Genomic DNA, 24,369 nt, shown 5'->3' with positions numbered 1-24,369 from the left:
GTGACACTTGTGTGCCTTTTGTCGAGAAAATTGTGTGTAGCACACTTCTGAGATGGAGAGACGATTTCAAGCACATGCACTGTGTGGCATCTGTGCAGAATCTTATTAAATTTTGCATGTATGATGGCAAAAAGTGAGAAAACCTTCTGTGTGCGTGTTTCCAGTCCTCTGTGTAGGGATATCTGAGGGTAACAGCTGTGCTGAATTAATTGCTCTGCGTTTAAATTGCAAGCAAGTTCAGCCTGCCCATGCCAACTGGAGATAGTGGTAATTGATTCACACTTTCATTAAGGACAGATTAGGCCATGCCAGCGGATGGGCACCAAGTGCCTGGCCAAAACACACACACACACAGACACACAAACACTCAACATGATGTTCCCAAAAGACTCCTGTTAATCTATCAGCTTTGGAACACACTTTTAATAATTATAATAATAAGGAAGAGAAGAAATTGTTGAATAAAGTCGTTATTTTTGTTTTCTTTGCGCACAAAAAGTATTCTCGTAGCTTCATAACATTGCGGTTGAACCACTGATATCACATGGACTATTTTAATGATGTCCTTATGAACTTTCTGGGCCTTGAAGCTCTCGGATTTTATCAAAAATATCTTAATTTGTGTTCCGAAGATGAACAAAGGTCTTATGGGTTTGGAACGACATGAGGCTGAGTAAATAATGACAGAATTTAAATTTTGGGCGAACTATCTATTTAAATGAATTAAGTTATAGTTTCACACTTTTTACTGTATTTTTGATTAAATAAATGCAGCCTTGGTGAGCATAAGAGACTTCTTTCAAAACGTCTTAAAGGTCCACTTCCAAAACAAAAATTTGCGACCGCGTCGCTTCCGTTATGAGCGGGGCTGCCGCGCGTCTACATTTGAAATAACGAACTTGAGCGCACAAAAGACGTGATACGTGAATGGCCCCTAAATGCGGCTTCAAACGATCCCAAATGCGGTTGTAAATGATCCCGGCCGAGGAAGAAGGGTCTTATCTAGCGAAACGATTCGTTATTTTCATTAAAAGAATGCAATTTAAATACTTTTTAATCTCAAACGCTCATCTTGTCTTGCTCTGCGTATTCTGACTGAAGGGTATGTCGAAAAACTCCAATCATATTTTGTCCCTCAACTTAACCTCGCTAGATAAGACCCTTCTTCCTCGGCCAGGATCATTTACAACCGCATTTGGGATCGTTTGAAGCCGCATTTGAACTGCATTTTGAAAGTTCAAAATCGGGGAACCATATCAGTCCATTATATGGAGAAAAATGCTGAAATGTTTTCCTCAAAAAACATAATTTCTTTACGAATGAAGAAAGACATGAACATCTTGGATGACAAGGGGGTGAGTACATTATATGTGAATCTTTGTTTTGGAAGTGGACTTCTTTAATTATTTCATAACTCTAGTATTAGCGTTAGAGTTAGATTATTGCTATCTTTCGCAATACAAAATAGCATTTCAGGACATGTAAAAAAAAAAAAAAAAAAAAAATAAATTTTGTTGCAGCTTGGCGAATAAACAGCTTGTTCTGAACTTTCCGATCTCAGCAAGATATTATATATTTACATGTGACCGCACGCATTTACATGCCAATGACGCCTAATTTTGTTTGGAAACTTGGCCTGCCGACGACGGTGAAGTAATAAGGGCTTGAATTCAAATATTCCAAACTCTGTTACTTTGTTGTTTTTGTTCACCTCCCACTCAAGCATATGCTTTGCTCTGATACTGATATAAAACCACTTTGTTCTGTCATTTAGCTTGACAGCAGCAAATCCTCTGTTGGACAGTTGTCTGCACCATTTTCTTTCAGGACGTATCATTTGCTCTGTTACGTAACACAAATACTTAAGTGAAGTGTCTCACTTCAAAATCCCTTCAGACTTGGCTGGGGTGACGGAATGCAACATATTGTAGTAGCTGTCAGCGTGGGCGCTCCAGACAGGGTTTTGGCAGCATGAAACTTGTCCGTGAGCTGTAGTGTGAACTTGTAGTTTGTACTTTGGGGTGGGAGAGAAGGGCAGAGCTTGACAGAACCATCTGGCAGCAGGGGCTTCGAGGGTCAAACTCATTATCTTCATCTATTTGGAGCGTAACCACTGGCACTGAGTAGATCAGTGAGCCGCAGAGGTTATGCCAAACCCTGTTGGCGCCGGTGGCACAATATTCTCAAAATACCATTGGACTATCAGCGCACACACACTCACACCCTCGCAGGTGCACCTGTATGTCCACTTGTAAATAATGAAATAAACAGACACACAGATGCACTTGTGGGTAAAATGTAATGTGCAGATAAACCTCAACTCTAGTATCTAAAATGTAAATACAAAGAAAATAAACAAAAAAAGAAATATATATTGTGATTAAATCTTAAGAATTAGTCTAGCTTGTTTTCTATTTAGTGAATGATCATTGTAGCACACCTCGCATCCAATAAATTACGATAAGCTTTGTGCTTTGTTACTTTTGATATGAAACAAAGTCTTAGATTTCAAATTCTGTTCATTTGATTACAGTGTTCAAACAATAAATGTTGTTTTGGCTGTTTTGTTTATTGTGGAGTGACATTGCGGCTCAGTTTAAGAGAAGTGTCAGCGCGAGACACTACCAGTCAAAAGTTTTTGAACAGTAAGATTTTTAATGTTTTTTAAAGAAGTCTCTTCTGCTCACCAAGCCTACATTTATTTGATCCAAAGTAAAACTGTAAAATTGTGAAATATGTTTACTATTTAAAATAACTGTTTACTATTTGATTATATATATTAAAATTGTATTTATTCCTGTGATCAAAGCTACATTTTCAGCATCATTACTCCAGTCTTCAGTGTCACATGATCCTTTAGAAACCATTCTAATATGCTGATTTGCTGTTCAAGAAACATTTTTATTATTATTATCTATATTAAAAACAGCCAGTATTGGAGTCAGTATAAGAAATTATAGAAATTAATATTTTTATTTAGCATCCACTCCAAGGACTGATCAAAAATGAAAGACAAATGCTGTTCTTCTGAACTTTCTATTCATCAATGAAACCTGAAAAAATCTACTACTTGTTTTCAACATAATAATAAATGTTTTTGAGGAGCAAATCAGAATATTAGAATGATTTCTGAAGGATCATGTGACTAGAGTGTAATGATGCTAAAAATTCAGCTTTGAAATCACAGGAATAAATTACATTTTAAAATATAGACAAACAGAAAAATGTATTTTAAATATAAAATATAGTATAGTAAAAATATTTCTAAATTTTACTGTTTTTGCTGTGGATCAAATAAATGCAGGCTTGGTAAGCAGAAGAAAACTTATTTAAAAAAACATTACAAATCTTGCAATATAATGCAATATAAATCTCACCGTTAAGGCCCTACATAACACAAATACATGTATATATAATGAATATAATGAATATCACCAGCTATTTTTGCTAAGTTGTCCAGTCCTACCATAGATACAAAACCCACACACAAACACAACAACTGTGTATACCAGCACGACTGAAACTTAACAACAGACCAGCACCAATGTCCTTGTCTAATGTTAGCTGATCTCAAAGAGCAACGGTGGAAGTGTCCCGAGGCAAGGTTAAGGAAGAACACAATAACAACATTCAATCATTCAGTCCAAAACAATACTACCCTACCTTAAAAAACTTTCAAAGGCACAAGCTGCACTGTCATACCACTGAGATCAAACACTTCAATTCCAAAGAATCAAACAAGGAAGTGTGTTCACAATAAACCAAGCATTCAAAAGTACACAGCTGAGCAGCTTCAGATGAAAACTGCCTTCATCATACACCTCACACATGAATCACCTACATAATTATGCATAATAATGCATTCACAGTATGTGCACTGAGACAGTGTAACGTTAAGTAAACTACTGTACGCGTGATTCACATTCCTCCTGTTTTGCCTATGGCAACTATTAAAGTGCCTAAATATGATCCATAAGTTCCTGCTCGGTCTGTTGTTAGACTTTGAATAAGGAGTGTAAAGATCAGTCTCGCAGTGTTGATTTAGCGGGGTGTGGAGAAGACGCGGGGATTATTGCTAGCCACTATAGACGAACAAACACGGGCTGATTCAGGATCAGCTTTAATGGTTTCGTGAGTAAACCAATGAGAGGATTGTGAAGATTTTAAAATGTCACAGCCAACTGAAACAAGAGACTAACAAAAAGCTTCGGAAATGCTCATGAAATTAAGTATAAAAGGTATATATGAGATTTAAAGGGATAGTTCACCCAAAAATTCAAATTCTATCATTAATACTCACCCTCATGTTGTTCCAAACCCATGAGACCTTCACTCATCTAAGGAACATTCTAGAGATTTCTGATCTTGCATGTACAGCAACGCAACTGACACGTTTAAGGCCCAGAAAGGTAGTTAGGACATTGTTAAAATAGTCCATGTGCCAACCGTAATGTTATGAAGCTATAAGAATATTTGAAAAAAATGACTTTTTCCTCCACAAATAACGCAAAAATATCTTAATTTGTGTTCTGAAGGGTGAACAAAGGTCTTACAGGTTTGAAACGACATGAGGGTTAGTAATCAATGACAGAATTTGAATTTTTGGGTGAACTATCCCTTAAAAAAATGTTAAATTATATATATATGTTCTTTTAATTTCACCATTTACATGACTGTTACAACACAGTTCCCTAAAACATTTCACTCGATCACTCTAATCATTTTCATACATTCAAAGCAGATTATTGTGAAAGATTATTGGTCTGATAAAGGGATGTGCAAATATTGCTCACATAAACAGACAGCACGTTGCCTCTGTATGACCACAATCTTATATGATCTCATAAACAACATATGTGTCACTAATGTAATTACAGCTGATTACTGGGTTAGAGCTACACGTCACACATGGTAAATCATAGTATTACTCAAGATTACATGAAATTAAAGACAAGTACATGCTTTGTATGTGCTTGACTCATCAAATAATCTAAAAGTTGCTCATCCATTAAATACTAAAGGTTTTAACGGCAATATAGGATATAGGTCAGTTTATCCCAACCTTTTTAAACTTATTTGCCCTATCAGTAAATCCATTTTAATTTATATTACAACCTACTGGATTTAAAAAAAAAAAAAATGTAACCTTCTGATAGCCATAATATTTTTTATTAATCGCAATTTCTCTCTTATACAACAGGTTTAGCAAACGAAACTCAATGATACAGGTCACCCAATTTACAACACCTGCCGGCACACGTGAATTGTACAGATTTACATGCCTAGTCAGCTGGATATATGATTCAGAGGTTTGTTATGGCTGTGGTTTCCATCTTGAGCTCACGTACGCACAGAAACACTCACCTGGTCTGCCCTCCTCTCTTTCAGATCTCATGCCCCCCACAGTGCCGGCTCCGGCAGGCTCCACTGTCAGCACCGGTGCTTCTTCTCATAGCAAGAAAACTGAACTAAACATCACACAGGTACACAGTTCACTCCTACCGCTGCCTGCGTGCTCCTCCCTGACAGGTTACTAAGGAGGTGTTCCCAAGTGAGTATAAACAAGTTTGAGCCGCCTTCCTCTCTGAGTCCGTATACCTGTTCTGGGAGTTTCTCTTGTTCCCCACCCCCTCTACACCCTTCCTACCTGTTCTCGCTCTCTGTTACACACACACATACTCCTCCCGGCCTAATAGGCGCAGAGAGTTCAAAAGGAAAATGGCACTGCTTTTCCAAGCCGTGTTTGAACAGGCGCATTCATTGGACATGGGGAGGAGACAAATAGCATTTCTGATCAGGTGAGAGGGCAGGTGAGTCTCTCTACAGAGGCCCTGCAGCTCCATCTAATGGTGGAAACAAGACAGACAGACTGTTCTCTTAATGTTAAAGAAACAGTTCCCCAAAAATGAAAATTCTGTCATCATTTACTTGCTCAAACCCGTATTTATTTTTGCAGCGAACAACGAGAACTGTTTGTGCTGCTCTTTGTCATTTAATGGAAATTAATAAGGACTATAGCTGTCGAGCACCAAAAAAGATTTAAAAGAACTATAAAAGCAGTCCGTACGACTTGTATTTTGCTCTCTTTTTACACAAAACTATGATATAAAACTATGATACAAGTTTTATTATGCTTTTTTGTATTTGCATTTATTCACTTATTCAAAATGAGCTAAAAATGTATCTATTAGTGAACCTATTATTAATAAAACTGGCATAGAAGTAGTCCGTATGACTTGAATTTTGCTTCCCCCCCACAAAACTAAGATATAATATACAAGCAGTTTTATTATGCTTTTTTTAGTCATTTTGGTGTTATTCACTTATTCAAAATTAGCTAAAAATGTACCTATTAATGAACCTATTATTAATAAAACTGACATATAAGTAGTCTGTATGACTTGAAATGAGATTTTTCCCCCTCATAAATCTATGATATAATATACAAGTAGTTTTATTATGCTTTTTAGTAATTTTGGTGTTATTCGCTTATTCAAAATTAGCTAAAAATGTGCCTATTAATGAACCCATTGTTAATAAAACTGACATAGAAATAGTCCGTATGACTTGAATTTTGCTTCCCCCCCACACAACTATGATATAATATACAGTTAGTTTTATTATGCTTTTTTTTGTCATTTTTGTGTTATTCAAAATTAGCTAAAAATATATTTAATGAACCTATTATTAATAAAACTGACATATAAGTAGTCCATATGACTTGAATTTAGCTTTTTTCCCCAAAACTATTATAGTTTACAAGTAGTTTTATTATGTTTTTTCTTTTTGTCATTTTGGTGTTATTAACTTATTAAAAATTAGCTAACTTGTATCTATTAATGAACCTATTATTAATAAAACTGACATATAAGTAGTCTGTATGACTTAAATTTAGTTTTTTCCCCCACAAAACTATGATATACTATACAAGTAGTTTTATTATGCTTTTTTGTCATGTTGGTGTTATTTGCTTATTCAAAATTAGCTAAAAATGTACCTATTAATGAACCTATTGTTAATAAAACTGACATATAAATAGTCCGTATGACTTGAATTTTGCTAGTAGTTTTATTATCCTTTTTTTGTCATTTTGGTGTTATTCGCTTATTCAAAATGTTAATGAACCTATTATTAATAAAACTGACATAAGTAGTCCATATGACTTGAATTTTACTTTTTTCCCCCACAAAACTATGATATAGTATACAAGTAGTTTTATTATGCTTTTATCTCGGTTATTTTAGCATTATTTGGGTTTTCAAAATCAGCTAAATATTACAATTAACAAAAGTACAAGATAAGTAAAAACTACAAATTAAATCATACAGACTACTTTTGGGTACTTTTTTTATAATTTTCATTGTCATATAAAATTAGCTAAAAATGTATCTATTAATGAACTTACTATTAATAAAACTGCTATAAAAAGTGTTGATGAAAGTATTATGATTTGTGACCCTGGAACACAAAACCAGTCATAAGGGTCAATTTTTTTAAATTGAGATATATGCATCATCTGAAAATAAATAAGCTTTCCATTGATATATGGTTTGTTAGGATAGGACAATATTTGGCTGAGATACAGCTATTTGAAAATCTGGATATTTGTCTGGAAATTATATTTATTAATTTATTTAAAATGAGAGAAAAATGAGCCAAAACAATGAACAAACCTATTAATAGATTAAACTGATATGAGAACTACAAAATAATAAAAAAAACTATTTTTTTTTTTTTTTTTGTCATTTCAGTGCTATTTACTTTTATTGTGTAGAATGGAGCATTCAGGATATTCTGCTAAAGTTTATCTTTCATTGAAGAAAGAAACTAAAACTTAGAATGACTTGAGGGAGAGTAAAGGATGACTGAATTTCCAGTTTCGATTGATTTATTCCTTTAAGGCATGTCGACTATCACTGTGACTCTTATGAACCCCCTTATGAACTTGCTCTTTCTTGGACTATATCCACTTTTGTCCACCATCTTTCTCCCTCCACATCCCATAATTCTTTGCTGTAGACTCTGTGGGACGTATTGTCAGATAAAGGGCTGGATGAGTGTCCTCTTTCTCATGGATCTAATGGAGCCACCGGCAGATAGGGGCCAACTCTCTGTCACAGTGCACCGGCTTCAACCTACAGCGAGTGGCAGTCTCAAAAACAGCCAGGCAGGAGGACTCAAGGGCTCTCAGGGTCTTAACACTGACTCATCTCTCCTTTTATCACTCTCTCTTAAAGACCACGATGCTGGTGCTGAGTTCAGAGTGCCTGCTGGGAAAAAAATGACCAGTTCGTACACAAACAACTCAGTGTGATACTTTGAAGCATATGCTGTTTATGTAATGAATGAGTGACTGCCTTAACATCAGACAGGATGGGCCCAAGAGCTCTTGTGTGTTGATTAAATGTACATGTGTCCATCAGAGAAAGCTCAGCTGGAGAGTATTTGTTGAGTTGCTGTTTTCTGAGGGGTGCTGCACAAAAGTGAGCTTGTATGGGCACATGAGGCTGAAAGTAATGAATTTAGTACATTAAAGCATCTCTAATATGGCTGCCTGCTTCCTTTTATTTCTCAACTGCATAGATACAGTTGCCTGGCAAACCGAACGTTATCTTTCAAAACAATTTAAGGCTCGGCTGGGAATAATGAAGCACTGACAGCAAGCACAACATCAATAATGCTTTTCGCGCAGGGTGAAATGAACAACACAAGGGAATAGAATAGAAACAGAAAAAAGAGAGGGAATAAAAACAAAAATGAAAGAAAGAGAAAGGAAAAGGTAGAACAAAACGATCCTGTGACAGCACCATCTGAAAATACTGTGATATGCTGACATACCGTGGTACTGATGGTAAAATTCTGTTGAAAAGAGACATACACAAAATCTAAAACTAGACAAACACACATTCTAAAACGGCTGGGCAACAGGCAGCTTCGTCAGCCAGTTACCTCAAAATCACAAAATATGGACAGATTAACCAACTTGGCCAGCATATGGGTCTATCACTAAAAAGCATAGTACTACCAAGATACTTTCTGGTATTTCTGTTAGTTAGAACAGAACAAGGCAAAAATAATTGAATTGAACAGAACAAAAATCAAATCAGAATAGGATAAAATAGAATAAAAATGATATAAATTAAAACAAAACAGAATAGAAAGAATTGAGTAGAACAGAAATGATCAGAGAAGAATAAAACAATAGTAATGGAATAATGGAACTAAAAAAAAAGAACAAAAAACAAATCAGAACAGAACAGAACAGAATAGAATAGAATAGAATAGAATAGAATAAGACTAAAAGTAATTGAATTGAACAGAAAAGAACAGAAAAGAACAAAAATCAAATTAGAAATTAACAGAATAAAAGAACAAAAAACAGTACAAAACAGAATAGAAAGACCAGAGCAGAACAGAAATGAACAGAACAGAACAGAATGGAAAGAACAGGGAAGAACAGAAATCAACAGAACAGAATAAAACAATAATAATGGAATAATGGAAGAGAAATAACAAAAATCAAGTCAGAATAGAATAGAATAGAAATGAACAAGGCAAAAAGTAATTGAACTGAACAAAAAAGAAGAGAACAAAAATCAAATCAGAAATGAACAGAACAGAACAAAACAGAATAGAAAGAACAGAAATTAACAGAACAGAAATTAACAGAACAGAATAAAACAATAATAATGGAATAATGAAACAGAAAAGAACAAAAATCAAGTCAGAATAGAACAGAACAGAACAGAATAGAACAAGACTAAAAGTAATTGAACAGAAAAGAACAGAACAAAAATCAAATTAGAAATTAACAGAATAAAAGAACAAAAAACAGTACAAAACAGAAAGACCAGAGCAGAACAGAAATTAACAGAACTGAACAGAATAGAAAGAACCTGGCAGAACAGAAATCAACAAAGCAGAATAAAACAATAATAATGGAATAATGGAAGAAAAAAGAACAAAAGTCAACTCAGAATAGAATAGAATAGAAATGAGCAAGGCAAAAAGTAATTGAATTGAACAAAAAAGAACAGAACAAAAATCAAATTAGAAATTAACAGAACAGAACAAAACAGAATAGAAAGAAAAGAACAGAGCAGAAATTAACAGAACAGAACAAAACATAATAATAATGGAATAACTGGAAAAAAAAATCAAGTCAGAACTGGATTAAACAGATTAGAAAGGAATATAACAGAAACAAACAGGACAAAAATAATTGAATTGAACAGAAAAGAACAGAACAAAAATTAAATCAGAAAATAACAAAACAGAACATAAAGAGTAAACAGAGTAAAACAGAATAGAAATGAACAGATATAAACAAAATAGAAACAAATAGAGAAAAACAAAATAGAAAGGAACAGAACAAAACAGACATGAAAAGAGCAGAAAACACAACAGAAATGAACAGAGCAAAACAGAATAGAAAAGGAATGAACAAATAAACAAAAAAACTAAACAGAAATTAAAAGAACAAATCAACAAATTAAACAGAAATTAGCTGAACAGAACAAACACAACAAAACCACAGAAAGAAAAAAACAGAATAGAAATGAACACAGAACTGAACATGAACAAAAAAGAATACAAACTAAAAGAACAGAAAGAAACAGAACAGAAATGAGCAGCAGAACAGAACAACAAAACAGAAATAAATATAAAAGAGAGCATAATAGAGCAGAACAGACTGCACAAACTAAAACAAATTAGTATGCATATTAGTGTGTGTATACTAATATAAAGCACATGCTAACGCATTCTGCGGGTGCTGTCAATGCATTAGCGTGCAGTGTTCGCCATCAGCCTGAGTGAAGTCGAAAATCATTCCCTGTACTGGTTAAAATGAAGACCCTCTATCATCCAACGAGGGTAGTTTGGCTTCTTTGTGATGTTGGCTTTGATAAAGACATAAAGATTATGATTTAGGAGGACAGCACTCCGAGGAAACGCAATAGAGAATAACAGGCGTCATTATGTGTGGAAAATGGGATGTCTAGAATAAGACTTCGAGATTCTGTTCAATTCCCAGTTTGATCAATACACTTCATAATGACGCCTCCCCACAGCGGGTGACATTATACGAATCAGACAAAGCTTTTTTTGTTTTCTTGGAAGATGACTCTCTCGCAATTTGTAGAAGTGCATTTCTTTAGTCGCATACACTTTGCTCCAACACGTAAGTGGGGGAAAAAAGCTGAGAATCCACAGGACAATGGTTTTGTTTTATTTGCCTTTCAGCGCTGTGATAAATTACCCACGTTCACAGCCTGTGGAAAACGACTACTAAGCATTGTAACGTCGTGCTTTTGCATATTTGGAGATCTTACCTTTGTCAAGTGAAGAATCTGGAGTTCCAAAGTCCATCAAACTCGACATGCCCGTCTGGAAAGTGAGATCAGAAACCACTGCTTTCTGCCGGTGGTGGAGCGAAGGATCTGCAAGACAGAAACACAAAAGATTTGATCGTTACGCTTCTTCAAGCTTTTTCGTTTCATCAGGTCCAAGCTAACAGAGAGGTCTGACATTTTCGCCTTTGTAAGTGGTCGAGGGTGGCAAAGTGCAGGCCTCCTACGAAAAAAGGCGTGCGGAGAGTGTCGCTGCGTCTCTGGCTCGTGACTCACCGAGCATCTCGCAGCTATTACTGCTCATCTGTAATTAACTCTGAAACAGTGACACGCACCACGCAAAAACGCCACATCCACTGAATGGCTTTTAAAGACAAATAATCACCCTCTGTCCGCGGCCCACGCCGTAGTCGTAATCAATGTGCATTGAAAGTGACAGGTAGCAATTTCATGTACAGTGCAAGGAACAACACACTGAATCATGATTTTCCCTGGGATCTGAAAGGGGAGAGGAAATCTAACAATGTTCGTTTGATGAGGACGAGGGAGCGCTGAGATTTACAACCACCATCAATCATCTTCCTCCGCGCCAACGTAGTACGTTTCTCCAAAGCCATGAGGGATTTCCGTGTATCTGCGAAAACGGAACAAGGGCGGCGTACCGATCTTTCACCAGACTGTATCATAAATAAATGCCTCTTTTGTCATATCACGCACCTTGCACCACCTAACGCCGACATGGAGTGTCCCGGCATGTCACTTCCGTGAGGAATTGTGTGCATTGTGTGTCAATTACCATGAGCTTTGACAGGAGATATGAAATGGTACTTGTCATTTTCCACATCATTATGTCAGACAACGTTCATCCTTCGCCGTTCCCTTTAACAGATACCATCTCAGCACTGCTTGTTCTTTCTTCCTCTCCCTCCCGTGGCTCAGGCTTCACGGCCGGCTGCACACCTGAACTGATGCTGCTAATTGAAGTCTCTTCAAGTGCCCTTTTCTACTCTATCTCTGTGTCTGCTTCTGTTACCTGCTTACACTTACACAGCACCTACTGTGACTTATTCTGTTCTCGGACGTGTAACACTACTCTTGTTTACTCCCTTATGCCACAGTGCATTTTACTAGCTATAACAGGGCTCCTCAAACTTATTTTTCAGACTAAGGATACCAAGTGGTTAAGGGACAACACAGATAACATGCATAAAGTATTATATTAAAGAAGTTCACTTCCAGAACAAAAATTGACAGATAATCTACTCACCCCGTTGTCATCCAAGATGTTTATGTCTTTCTTTCTTTAGTTGTAAAGAAATTATGTTTCTTGAGGAAAACATTTCAGGAATGCAGCTTCAAATGGCTCTAAACGATCCCAGCCAAGGAAGAAGGGTCTTATCTAGTGAAACGACCAGTCATTTCAAAACAAATTGACAGTTTATATAGTTTTTAACCACAAACGCTCGTCTTGTTCAGGTCTTCGTAAACTGTTTTTTTAGAAAAACTCCCATCTCATCCTACATCATCGCAGAAGTACCAACCCAGTGTTTACAAAGTGAACATGCAAAGAAGATAAAACAGCGATGTTGGATGATTTTGAAGTTGGGGAAGAAAACAAGATGGTAGTTTTTCGACATAACCTTAAGTGTATTGACCCGGATTACACAGACTACACATGCGCATTGCAGAGACGAGACAAGACGAGCATTTGAAATTAAAAAGTATATAAATTATCAATTTGGTTCGCAAATGACTGATCATTTCGCTAGATAAGACCATTCTTCTTCGGCTGGGAACATTTAGAGCCATTTGAAGCTGCATTTAAACTGCATTTTGGAAGTTCAAACTTGTGGGCACCATTGAAGTCCACTATATGGAGAAAATTCCTGAAATGTTTTCCTCAAAAAACAATTTCTTTACGACTGAAGAAAGAAAGACATGAACATCTTGTATGACAAAGAGGTGAGGAAATTATCTGTAAATTTCTGTTCTGGAAGTGAACTTCTCCGTTAATGTTAAATTAAAAAATAAAGGAAAATTAGAGGGTTAGTTCACCCAAAAATTAGAATTCTGTCATTAATTGCTCACCCTCATGTCATTTCAAACCTGTAAGAGCTTTGTTCACCTTCAGAACACAAATTAAGATATTTTTGATGAAATCCAAGAGCTTTCTGACTTCATATAGACACCAGCGCAACTGACACGTTCAAGGCCCAGAAAGATAGTAAGGACATCGTTAAAATAGCCCTTGTGACATCAGTGGCTCAACCTTAATTTTATGAAGCTACAAAAAAGACCAAAAATAAAGACAATTTCTGCATCAGCAGCACCACATGCATTATGGTAATGTCATGAGCACACGCCGAAGAAGAAATTGTTGAATAAAGCCATTCATTTTGTTTTCTTTGTGCACAAGAAGAATTCTTGTAGCTTTATAAAAATTAAGGCCTTGAACATGTCAGTTGGGTTGCTGTCTGTGCAAGGTCAGAAAGCTCTTGGATTTTATCAAAAATATATTAATTTGTGTTCCAAAGATAAATGAAGATCATACGGGTTTGGAACGACATGAGTAATTAATGACAGACTATTAATTTTTTGGTGAACTATCCATTTAAGTAAAGAGAAAAACAAAACAGAATTGAAAAGAACAGAACAAAATAAAACCGAAATACCACAATAATATTTTAAAAGGTAGAAAATGAATAAATTAGACTTGAGAAGTCATGGATTCATTGTTCTAAAAATGTAGGAACCCCTGCAGCCAAGAGGGGTTCATAAAGAAATATGTTTTCAGCCCGACTTTAGTCAATAACATCCCTGTTGTGTCATGGTATCACTTTCAGGAATGGGTCAATGGTGATGAATGACTGAATTCACATTTCTGCTTTTTATGTCAGCCCAGTTTTACAAATGCTTTTGCTTACAAGGTATTGACTGAAAGCCTTCATTATTGTTTAAAAATGCCCTGTATCTAAGAGGGCCCTTCACAAATCCGTGCTCTGCTGGTTTACTAATGTCATGACAAAGCTAGTTGAAACATTTAATGCATATTAATGACATTGAAATAGGCAGTTTGTTGAAAAACTTCATTTACTGAAGTTACAAAATCAAATAATGGTATTTGTGCATGAGTTATCGCACATAATACGATGCAGCTGTAAAGTGCAGCACATTATTCAAGGCTTAATTCTTTTTGGTGCACAGAGGCTGTTAAATAAATAGAGAGAATGAACCAATCATTAACATAATAGCTAAATGTTTAAGTAGAAAGTAAAGACAAAACTGGGCAATGGTGCATTGAGAGATTTACTGACCCTGAATGTAATGCTCTTCTATTAGTATATAATACGTGTTTGTACTGAATGAACTGCTTTATGGAACTGAATTACTCGTGTTTGATCATCTTGATTAATATCACAATCTTTAGTTTAGAAAATTACTCCTGACTATAAAAAGGTCCCTGGACATAGAAACCGTCAAACATTTCTTTAAACCAAAGAGGGCTTGTAGGAGGTTGCACTCAAAGATATTTCTCTTTGGCATTGACCTATTAGCACAACCCAAAATGTCTCATTTCTTTCACATCATACAAAGCATGGCGTCCACCCTGATCAAAGTCTTTTCTATTTCCTCAGTTTTGCCTCAGGACTGACTCGTTTGGGGATTTTAAAGGACTGCTGATTTCATTTCTGAAATATTTCTATCGCTATACCAAATAAAAGCACTATTTAGAAAGAGGCTTTATAGAGTTCATTTTTCCCTTTTATACCACCGAAGTGCCATCCTCACGTTGCCTTTGGACAATTTAGAGAGTCATTATCATTAAACTTTCACACGTTCCAGACATTTCTGTATATCAAGACTGCTTACCCCAGCTATAATTCTGTTTGAATACACCATCATTAGGCTAAAAAATATATTTCTGCCCTTTGCTATCACATTAGTGCCACGAAAGCAGCCAAACATTACAATCATATCAGCTTAAGTGAAATAATACAGTCTGGAGTAGTCAGATGATCCTGTGGAGCAGTATGTTGGCCTCCACCGTACTAGATATAAACTTTATATCTCAGGGTCAAAGGTTATGAAAATAATGGAGAGATATCAAAAGGGTTTGCTGACACAATGGCTGTGCAGAAATGAATGCAAAAACAAAACAACATATGGCTAGAAGGCTTTGATATGATGTGTTGCGAGACTTGAATTAATGGTTGCTTAAAGGAGAAGTTCACTTCCAGAACAAAAATGTACAGATAATTTACTCTCCCCCTTGTCATCCAAGGTGTTTATGTCTTTCTTTCTTCAGTCGATAAGAAGTTATGTTTTTTTAGGAAAAAAATTCAGGAACGCTCTCCATTTAGTGTACTTCAATGGTGCCCCCAAGTTTGATCTTCAAAAATGCAGTTTAAATGCAGCTTCAAAGGGCCCTAAACGATCCCAGCCGAGGAAGAAGGTTCTTATCTAGCGAAACGATTGGTCATTTTCGAAACAAATTGACAATTTGTATACTTTTTAACCTTAAACACTCATCTTGTCTAGGTCTGCATGAACTGTTTTTTCCCAGGTCAATATGGCTAATACAGTTACGGTACTTCAAAATTGTCCTACATTGCTGCAGAAGTACCGACCCGGTGTTTAGAAAGTGAACATGCAAAGAACATCAAATGCCCTATACAAAAAAAGGTAAAACAGCGATGCGATTTTGATGTTGAAGAAGAAAACGAGACGGGAGTTTTTCGACCTACCCTAACTATCTTGACCTGGATTACACAGATTACGTATGCGCATCTCAGAGTTGAGACAAGTTCAGCATTTGAGGTTAAAAAGTATATAAATTGTCTATTTGTTTTAAAAATGACCGACCGCTTGTTTGAAGTTCAAACTTGGGGGCACCATTGAAGTCCACTATATGGAGAAAAATTCTGGAATGTTGTTCTCAAGAAACATAATTTCTTATCGACTGAAGAAAGAAAGACATGAAGATCTTAGATGACAAGGGGGTGAGTAAATTATCTGTAAATTTTTGTTCTGGAAGTGAACTTATCCTTTAAGGACCTAAGTCATTCTAACACTGCTGAAAAAAACAACATCTTAAACCAGTCTAAGCTTAATCAGGCTGGTTTATTGCCTGGTGTTGGGGAGGTTTTTGACATTTTTCAGCTAGTTGCCTAGCTAACTAGTGACCATATTGAAAGACCAGCTCAGGATGGTTTTTAAAAAATACATCTTAAACCAGCCTAAGCCAGTTTTCTGGTCCTAGCTTAGGCAGGCTGGTCTGTTTGTTGTTTTTAGAGGGGGTTTTGACACTTTTTATCTAGTTGCACAGCTAACCATGCTTACCAGCTTAGGCTGGTTTAAAAAAAAGCACTTTAAAGGGATAGTTCACCCAAAAAAATACAAATTATGTCATTAATTACTCACCCTCATGTCGTTCCAAACCTGTAAGGCCTTCAAGAGAGCTTTCTGACCCTGCATAGACAGCAGCACAATTACCACGTTCAAAGCCTAGAAAGGTAGTAAGGACAAACTGAATAAAGTTAATATTTTTGTTTTCTTTGAGAACAAAAAGCATTCTAGTAGCTTTATAAAATCAGTTGAACCACTGATGTCACATGGACTATTTTTATAATTTCATTACTACCTTTCTGTGCCTTAAACGTGTCAATTGCGTCGCTGTCTATGCAGGGTCAGATAGCTTTCATATTTCATCAAAATTATCTTAATTTGTGTTCTGAAGGTGAATGAAGGTCGTGTTTGGAATGAGTAATTAATGACCGAATGTTCATTTATCGCTTTAAACCAACCTAGGCTTTTCCACGGACATCTGTTGATGGACATTTTTCAGCATGTTTCTTTATTTCTTATTTAGCAGGAATGATATTCTGGTCCCTAGATATGGCTTGAGTCCCACTGTCAATATAAATCTATATGCAACTAACACACAATAATAGACAAACGCAGTCTGCTGGGAGCACTGCCATGAATACTGCTGACAAATAGCCTGGCCCCTGGCAGCTCACCTTTGTCTCTCTGGTGACGACCAAAACCCACATATACACACTACAGAGAGGTTGATTTTTCCTAGGTGGGCAGGAGGTCAACTTGGCCAGACATGGAGACAGCATATTGTCAATCAGTGTGTCTCTAGGCGCCCCAGCACTTCCTTATTAATGCAATACCTGTCAACACACATCACTCAAGACATCTTGACCAGTGACGTGCTGACATGGCTTAAAATACCTCTGTGGTGTGGGAGGGGCTTGTGCCTGATTATGTCACAGTCTGTGTCTGGCTGTGTGCTAGATATTTAAATGAACTTCAAGATAATTGTGAGCAAGAAGATGGATTTATTGTATAGGCCTAGTTTGTTTGGATAAAACTAAAGCTGCAATTATCCCGTTCCTCAGCTGTTTGCCGATGCTAAACTCCCTTTGCATTCCATTACAGATGTGATAGTCTTTGCTTCTCTGTTAAAGCCTCTAGTTAACGAGAAAACACAAAGCATTATTAATCATCGCTAAGGGTGAAAAGGACCATGAGAAAAGTCATAATAAAAGAACAAATATAAATACAGTTCTTGCCTAAAGGTGGGTCTAGATGCTATAATAACAAACAAAATAGCTGTATAATTTAAAAAATCTTCTGCTTTGATTTGTAGCAAAAGAAAATAAGCTAATGCAAATACTGTAAACCGGTTGATGGCTTAAAACTCACGTAAACTTTTATTGAAAGCAAAAATTAGCAATTGTTTCTAATTTTTATCCTCTTTACTACATTAAGTATTCACCACAGCATATCCGCACACTGGCGCTTATGAACATTTAATTTGGAGAAAGCCAATTAAATGTGCATTAGTGCCAATGTGGTTTCAGATTTATAAATGCTGAAGATGAAGTTTTCCACACTAAATAAATAAAAACATTTTGGGTTTTGCATTTCTGTCTGCATTCATACATTTAACTAAGAGGCTGAAATGGACTCCGTGAACCGTGTTGAAAATCCATCACATTTTTTTCAATTAACATTTCACCACCACCAGCGTAGATCCTTAAGGCTAGAGAAAATATCAGTGTTGTCAATATTACAAATCAATACTGTAAATCAAGTTTCCTGTTGAAATTATATCTAGGTCTCTGTTTCTGAGCTATACTTAATAATTAAAGCATTAAAATTTACGAATAAACGTCATGTCTCTCAGACGCAAACACGAACGAGTAGACCTCATCCAAATTCAGTGTGGAGGAATGCTGACAGTACAAAAAAAGCTTTTCTCACTTAGATGCATTACCCAGCAGTTACAGAGTATCATTAGCACGGCTATGCCGCAGATGGCATTGATGAATCGAAACAATCTTCTCTGTGATTAGGAGTTGTGGTAAAAGTGAGAAGGGTCAGGAAAACGTGTGGAAGGAGAAAAGCTTAAGGCAGCCTGAAAGCTGGGCCCTCCAATGGAGAGAGTTGTGTTTTTTTGGCATTAATGGAGTACAGGAGGATATTGTGTGGGTTCAGAAGCTTGAAAATCCTTCATGCTACTATTTTAGGGTCTTTATGTTTGGTCTGCAACAGTGAAATCCTTAAGGCTGGATTTAGGGAACAGAAACAAATTAATTTTACTAAGTGTAAATTTCAAGTTAATATTGCAAATCTAATTTTAGTGGGTGAATGGGTGTCACCTGCACATGATAAACTAACCCTTGGAGAAACAAAGTGAGCAAAAGTATTTTCGAGCAAAAGAAAAATTGCGTAGGTGAAAAATGCAGAAAAAATGTAAATCAAGTCTAACAAAGTGTCCCAAGAGGCTATGTAAAATAGTGTGACCATGCAAGTATTGAATTAAACACAGCAGCTCTACCAGGGCTACATTGGTTTGAGTGTGACACACAGACAAATATATATAAAACAATAAAAAAAGAAGAAGAAAGTAACAATATACACTGCAGTTTAAAAGTTTGGGGTTAGTAAGGCTTTTGACAACTTTTTTTAACGTCTCATGCTCACCAAGGCTGCATTTATTTGATCAAGTAATATTGTGAAACATTAGAATTTAACACATTAGTTTCTGTTTCAATGTATTTCAAAATACACTTTATTCTTGTGATGCAAAGCTTTATTTTCAAAAGCCATTTTTCCACTCTTCAGAGCCACATGATCCTTCAGAAATCATTTTAATATGCTGATCTGGTGCATTTCTTTTTGTTAAATGTTGAATGTAAAGTTCACAAGAACAGTATTTGAAATATAAATCTTTTGTAACATTATAAATGTCTTTAGTCACTTTTGATCAATTTAATCCGCCATTTTAGTATATCAGTATTAATTTATTTTATTGAATTACAGTTGAGGTTAAAAGTTTACATACACCTTGCAGAATCTGCGAAACAACTATCACACACACAACACACACACACACGTTTGTTTTTGTGAATTGTGGGGACTTTCCATAGACTTCTATAGATTTTATACTGAACAAACGATATTGTCTATCCCCTAACCCAACCCTAACCCTAAACCTACCCCTTACAGAAAACATGTTTGCATCGTTACACTTTCAGATAAACATCATTTACTATTTGTAATAATTCTTAACATTGTGGGGACCGCAGGCCGGTTTCCACAATGTCAGAAATTTCAGGTTTTACTATCCTTGTGGGGACATTTGGTCCCCACAATGTAGCAAGAACAAGTACACACACACACACACAGCTATGGATCATTCAGGCAAGAACACAGTATTAGGAATCAAGTGTATGTAAACTTTTGAACAGGATCATTCTTATAAATTCAGCTTTTTTTTCCTCTTGTGGACTATATGTAAACATATTTTATGTTAAATATCTTATTCAGGTCAGTACTAAATAAAAAATAACATGCATTTTGTATGAAATAAGATCCCTCTTATTATTTCGCAGATTCTGCAAGGTGTATGTAAACTTTTGACCTCTACTGTAATTTTAACCTTCGGTATTATAGTAATGTGGTACAACTGACTCATGAGATTTTTTCCTTTAAGAATATTTGGCATGACTGTACCTAATATATCCAAAATAATCTACACTGATCACGAAGCTTGTGAATTGGAATCAAATCGTGAAATTTGTGTCAAAACTCATCGCTAATATGTTGGGACCACAAAACATTTAGGGCCCCATACATAAATACTACTTCTGCACCAGTCTACTTCCTGTCTGGTTTGTGACTGACTGGAATGCCATTTATATGAGATATGTGCCCGTCTGGGCCCGTGTTCAGTGTCCTGATGGGTGCAAGTGATCAAAAGCTCAAGCCCTGTCTCTGCCATCTCTCTCAACCCTCAGAAATTCAGCCTGAGTTTTGTCCCAGCGGACAGGATGTTGCCAGCGGCTGGAAAAATGTTGTTTATTAATCGGTATTTATAGTCACGGACAACAGAGGAAATCAATAGGCGCTGCATTCACTGCACATTAAGCCTGAGACGATGCTTCAAGGGCTGTGTGATTGACTGCCACTGCGTGTATGTGATACTGTCAGCTCCGCAACAATCGACTGCCCAGAGCAGAGGCTTTCCGCAGACACACTCTCCGCCTCATCGGAAACCTGCCACTTCCGTCATAGACTGCGGAGGGAATCAGTAACATACATTCATCCACCAACAAAGTTTTACTAATGAACACTAGGTTCACCAATGAGAGCTCCAACCAGTTAACACTCTACAGTAGCAAACAAGTGTTTGAAATGACAATGTGAGGAACTGTCATGCCGATAAATGGGAACACTAACAGGAATTGTCAGCAGGGATGAAACATGATTTGCCAGTTTCTTTAATGACAGCTGAGATTAGGATTCGGGTAAGGAATCGGTTCTGGATCAGCGTGAAAGGCCAGTGTCTGTTTTCAGATCATTAAACAGAGACATGATGCGATGCACATAAGGGGCAGATGGAATACAAAGGTCAGCAATTAAGCAGCATGAAACAGGCACAGACAGAGGAAGCAGGGGGTGGGAAGAATCCCAAAAGCGATAAGCAGAAAAAGATTACTGCATATCAGAGCTGTTTACATATGCACTGTGCAGTAATCATATATATAGTTTTTAACTGCTGGTCAAGGATTAGATTCCTCTTCCTAAATCCAAGCCTGACTGTGGTAAACATTACTAGTAAAGGTCACTGTACACTGAAGTCCGAAATTTTTGTATGTGTTTTTCCGTCATGCACAGAAACCTTGCACACTGAGTCCGATGCGTATTAATTCATCCGTTCGGAAAAAATTAGTAAAACAATACACAATGAAACTTTAAAGCAGTGAGGATGATTTTGTTGTGCACTCTCTTCTTAAAAGAGAAAAACAAAGGACATATTGGGTCCATCCAATTATAAGATATAAAGAGGAAGGAGAGAATGCTTTTTGTGCACACCTCCTTAAGAAGCTGAAGGATTATCCCGGGTGATTCATAGTTTACTTTAGGATGTCAGTAAACTTTGATGCTTTGCTAACGTTACTGGAGCCACATATTATAAGAAGACCACTAATTTCTGTGAACTCAGTTTGTGCTGCGAGACGAAGCGGATGAAACTTGTCAGACGCAATTCTGGATTTTGGTGTTTGCTTGTACGGTGGCTCTGATCTGTCAAAACACCTTGCTACGGATGTGAAAAACACACAAAAACGGATGCAAGTTTAGGACCGACCTTTAGAATGGAAAAAGATCAGTAGCTGCAGACAGAGTCATCCGTTAGCATTTGCTACATGTACGTTAAGAGAAAATGTCAAACAAATAGAATTCTGAAAGAAAAGTCAATAGTTATTCTTAGAATTAATTTGGTTATGGCCAAAATAAAAATAAAATGAAAATTCGATGCCATTAATAAAAACAATATACCATTTATTTCTAATAAAACATCAATTAGAAACATAAAATAGAATAATAATTCATTCATTAATGTCTGGGCAAAAAATGTTTCAGCAATAATTAGTGTGATGTTACAGCCCAAATTAAAAATCCATTCTATTAAAATTAATTAATTAATTTCTATGAATAAATAAATAAATTTCTGGGCAAAATGGTAAGTCAATAATTAGTGTTATGTTAAAACAAAGACTACAATTCTATTGTACTAAAATAAATAAATAAATAAATAATTTGTGGACAAAAATGGTAAATCAATAATTAGTGTGACTTTTAGTGTGACCAAAATTAAAATTCCATTTTACTAAACTAAACTAAACTAAATCTCTAGGCAAAAATGTTAATTTAATTCTAAATAAATAAAAAAATAAATAACTGGACAAAAATGGTAAGTCAATAATTAGTGTGATGTCATAGCCAAAACTAAAATTCCATTCTATTGAAATAAATACATAAATAAAAATTCTGGACAAAAATGGTAAATCAATAATTAGTGTGATTTTATAGCCAAAATTAAAAGTCCATTCTACTAAACTAAACTAAACTAAACTAAACTAGAATAAATGTCTGGGCAAAAATGTTAATTTAATTCTAAATAAATAAACAATAAATTAAATTAGTGTGATGTTATAGCCAAAACTAAAATTCCATTCTATTGAAATACATAAATAAATAAATAAATAAATTTCTGGGAAAAATGGTCAATAAAAAAGTCAATAATTAGTGTGATGTTAAAGCAAAGACTAAAAATCTATTCTACTAAAATAAATAAATAGATAGATCGATAGATAGATAAATAAATTTGTGTACAAAAATGGTAAATCAATAATTAGTGTGACTTTTAGTGTGACCAAAATTAAAATTACATTTTATTAAACTATACTAAACTAAACTAAACTAAACTAAACTAAACATCTGGGCAAAAATGTTAATTTAATTCTAAATAAATAAATAAATAAGTGATGTTATATCCACAACAAACTAAAATGTCATTCTATTAAAATAAATAAAACAATAATAAATTAATTAATAATTAGTGTGATGTCATAGCCAAAACTAAAACTCCATTTTATTAAAATAAATAAATAAATAAATAAAATTCCGGACAAAAATGGTGTGATGTTATAGCCAAAATTAAAATTCAATTATAAAGAAATAAATACATTTCTGGGCAAAAATGGCAAGTCAATAATTAGTGTCATGTTATAGCCAAAATTAAAATTCCATTCTATTAAAATAAATGAATGAATGAATGAATGAATAATCCATTTAAAAAACACACTAAAATGTGCAACATCAGGAGTATTTTTAAGTTAAGGTAATGTAAATGTAAAAACAGGCAGATATTATCATCAACATTTAAATGTGTAATATCGACTGAAACTGAAGTAGCTAAAATCAGCTCAAAACCAATTTGTTGCTGATCTATCAAGACTACACAAACTAAACTAAGCTAAAAGACATCCAAATCATACAGATCAATGAATACTAGCTTGCATGTATATCCCTCTTGAACCTAATAAAAAGGCACTTTTCACTGGATTCCATCTCTAAAGTTTGATTATGGTGTGTGATGGCATGTTCAAGTGTAGCATTTTTCCTTTGAGGAGCTTAAATAAATACCAATATGCCATACTGGTTATGATTGCAGCTTTTGTAAATAACACAAAATGCATGGCTCTAGATGCCAAGATATCTATTCTAAGACTGTTATTAAAAAAATCTCCATGGTATGAAAGGGACTCACCTCCACTTCCTAGACATTAGCTTCGCTCTGCACTCCGTCCATCCTCTACCTATATCAGACTCACACTAATACGAAAGTCTCGGAAACTCATTACTCACTCCTATTCTTTTGTGTAGGTGATGATGGATCAGTCAAATAAAGTGTATTAAAGAAGCATTATAATGATAATGAACTGATAGCGCACTATCAAAGGTGACAAAGTATCACTAAACCAAGTGCACAATCTATTTGAATGACAATGGCTGTCAAAAGACAATGCTGCCGGCGATGATTCAAAGAGCCACTTTGCCGCAGAAGGCCATTGCAGTTCTTTTCATGACTGGTGTGGGAAAAATGCTTTGTAGGCAGTTTAGAGATTTCCAAAGTAGTCAATGGCGCTCTGAAATA

General features: G+C 35.5%; 1 protein-coding gene across 6 annotated transcripts in view; it reads right to left on the bottom strand.

The window, feature by feature from the left end:
- kaznb (kazrin, periplakin interacting protein b) overlaps nt 1–24,369 on the bottom strand; it is a 211,314-nt gene that overhangs the window by 36,515 nt on the left and 150,430 nt on the right. For 5 of the 6 annotated variants that reach the window (XR_007828697.1, XM_051122503.1, XM_051122507.1 and 2 more), the window contains one exon: nt 11,334–11,441. Coding sequence is in view for 5 of the 6 variants with exons in the window: in XM_051122503.1 (XP_050978460.1) it covers nt 11,334–11,441 (108 nt within the window). In the remaining variant the exon portion in view is untranslated. Of the gene's footprint in view, nt 1–5,364; nt 5,742–11,333; nt 11,442–24,369 lie in introns of those variants that run through there. The other variant, XM_051122506.1, reaches the window with a different exon arrangement.

This window comes from Labeo rohita, chromosome 11 (assembly GCF_022985175.1).
Source record: "Labeo rohita strain BAU-BD-2019 chromosome 11, IGBB_LRoh.1.0, whole genome shotgun sequence".
Classification (NCBI taxonomy): domain Eukaryota; kingdom Metazoa; phylum Chordata; class Actinopteri; order Cypriniformes; family Cyprinidae; genus Labeo; species Labeo rohita.
This window is presented reverse-complemented; position numbering and strand designations above follow the sequence as displayed.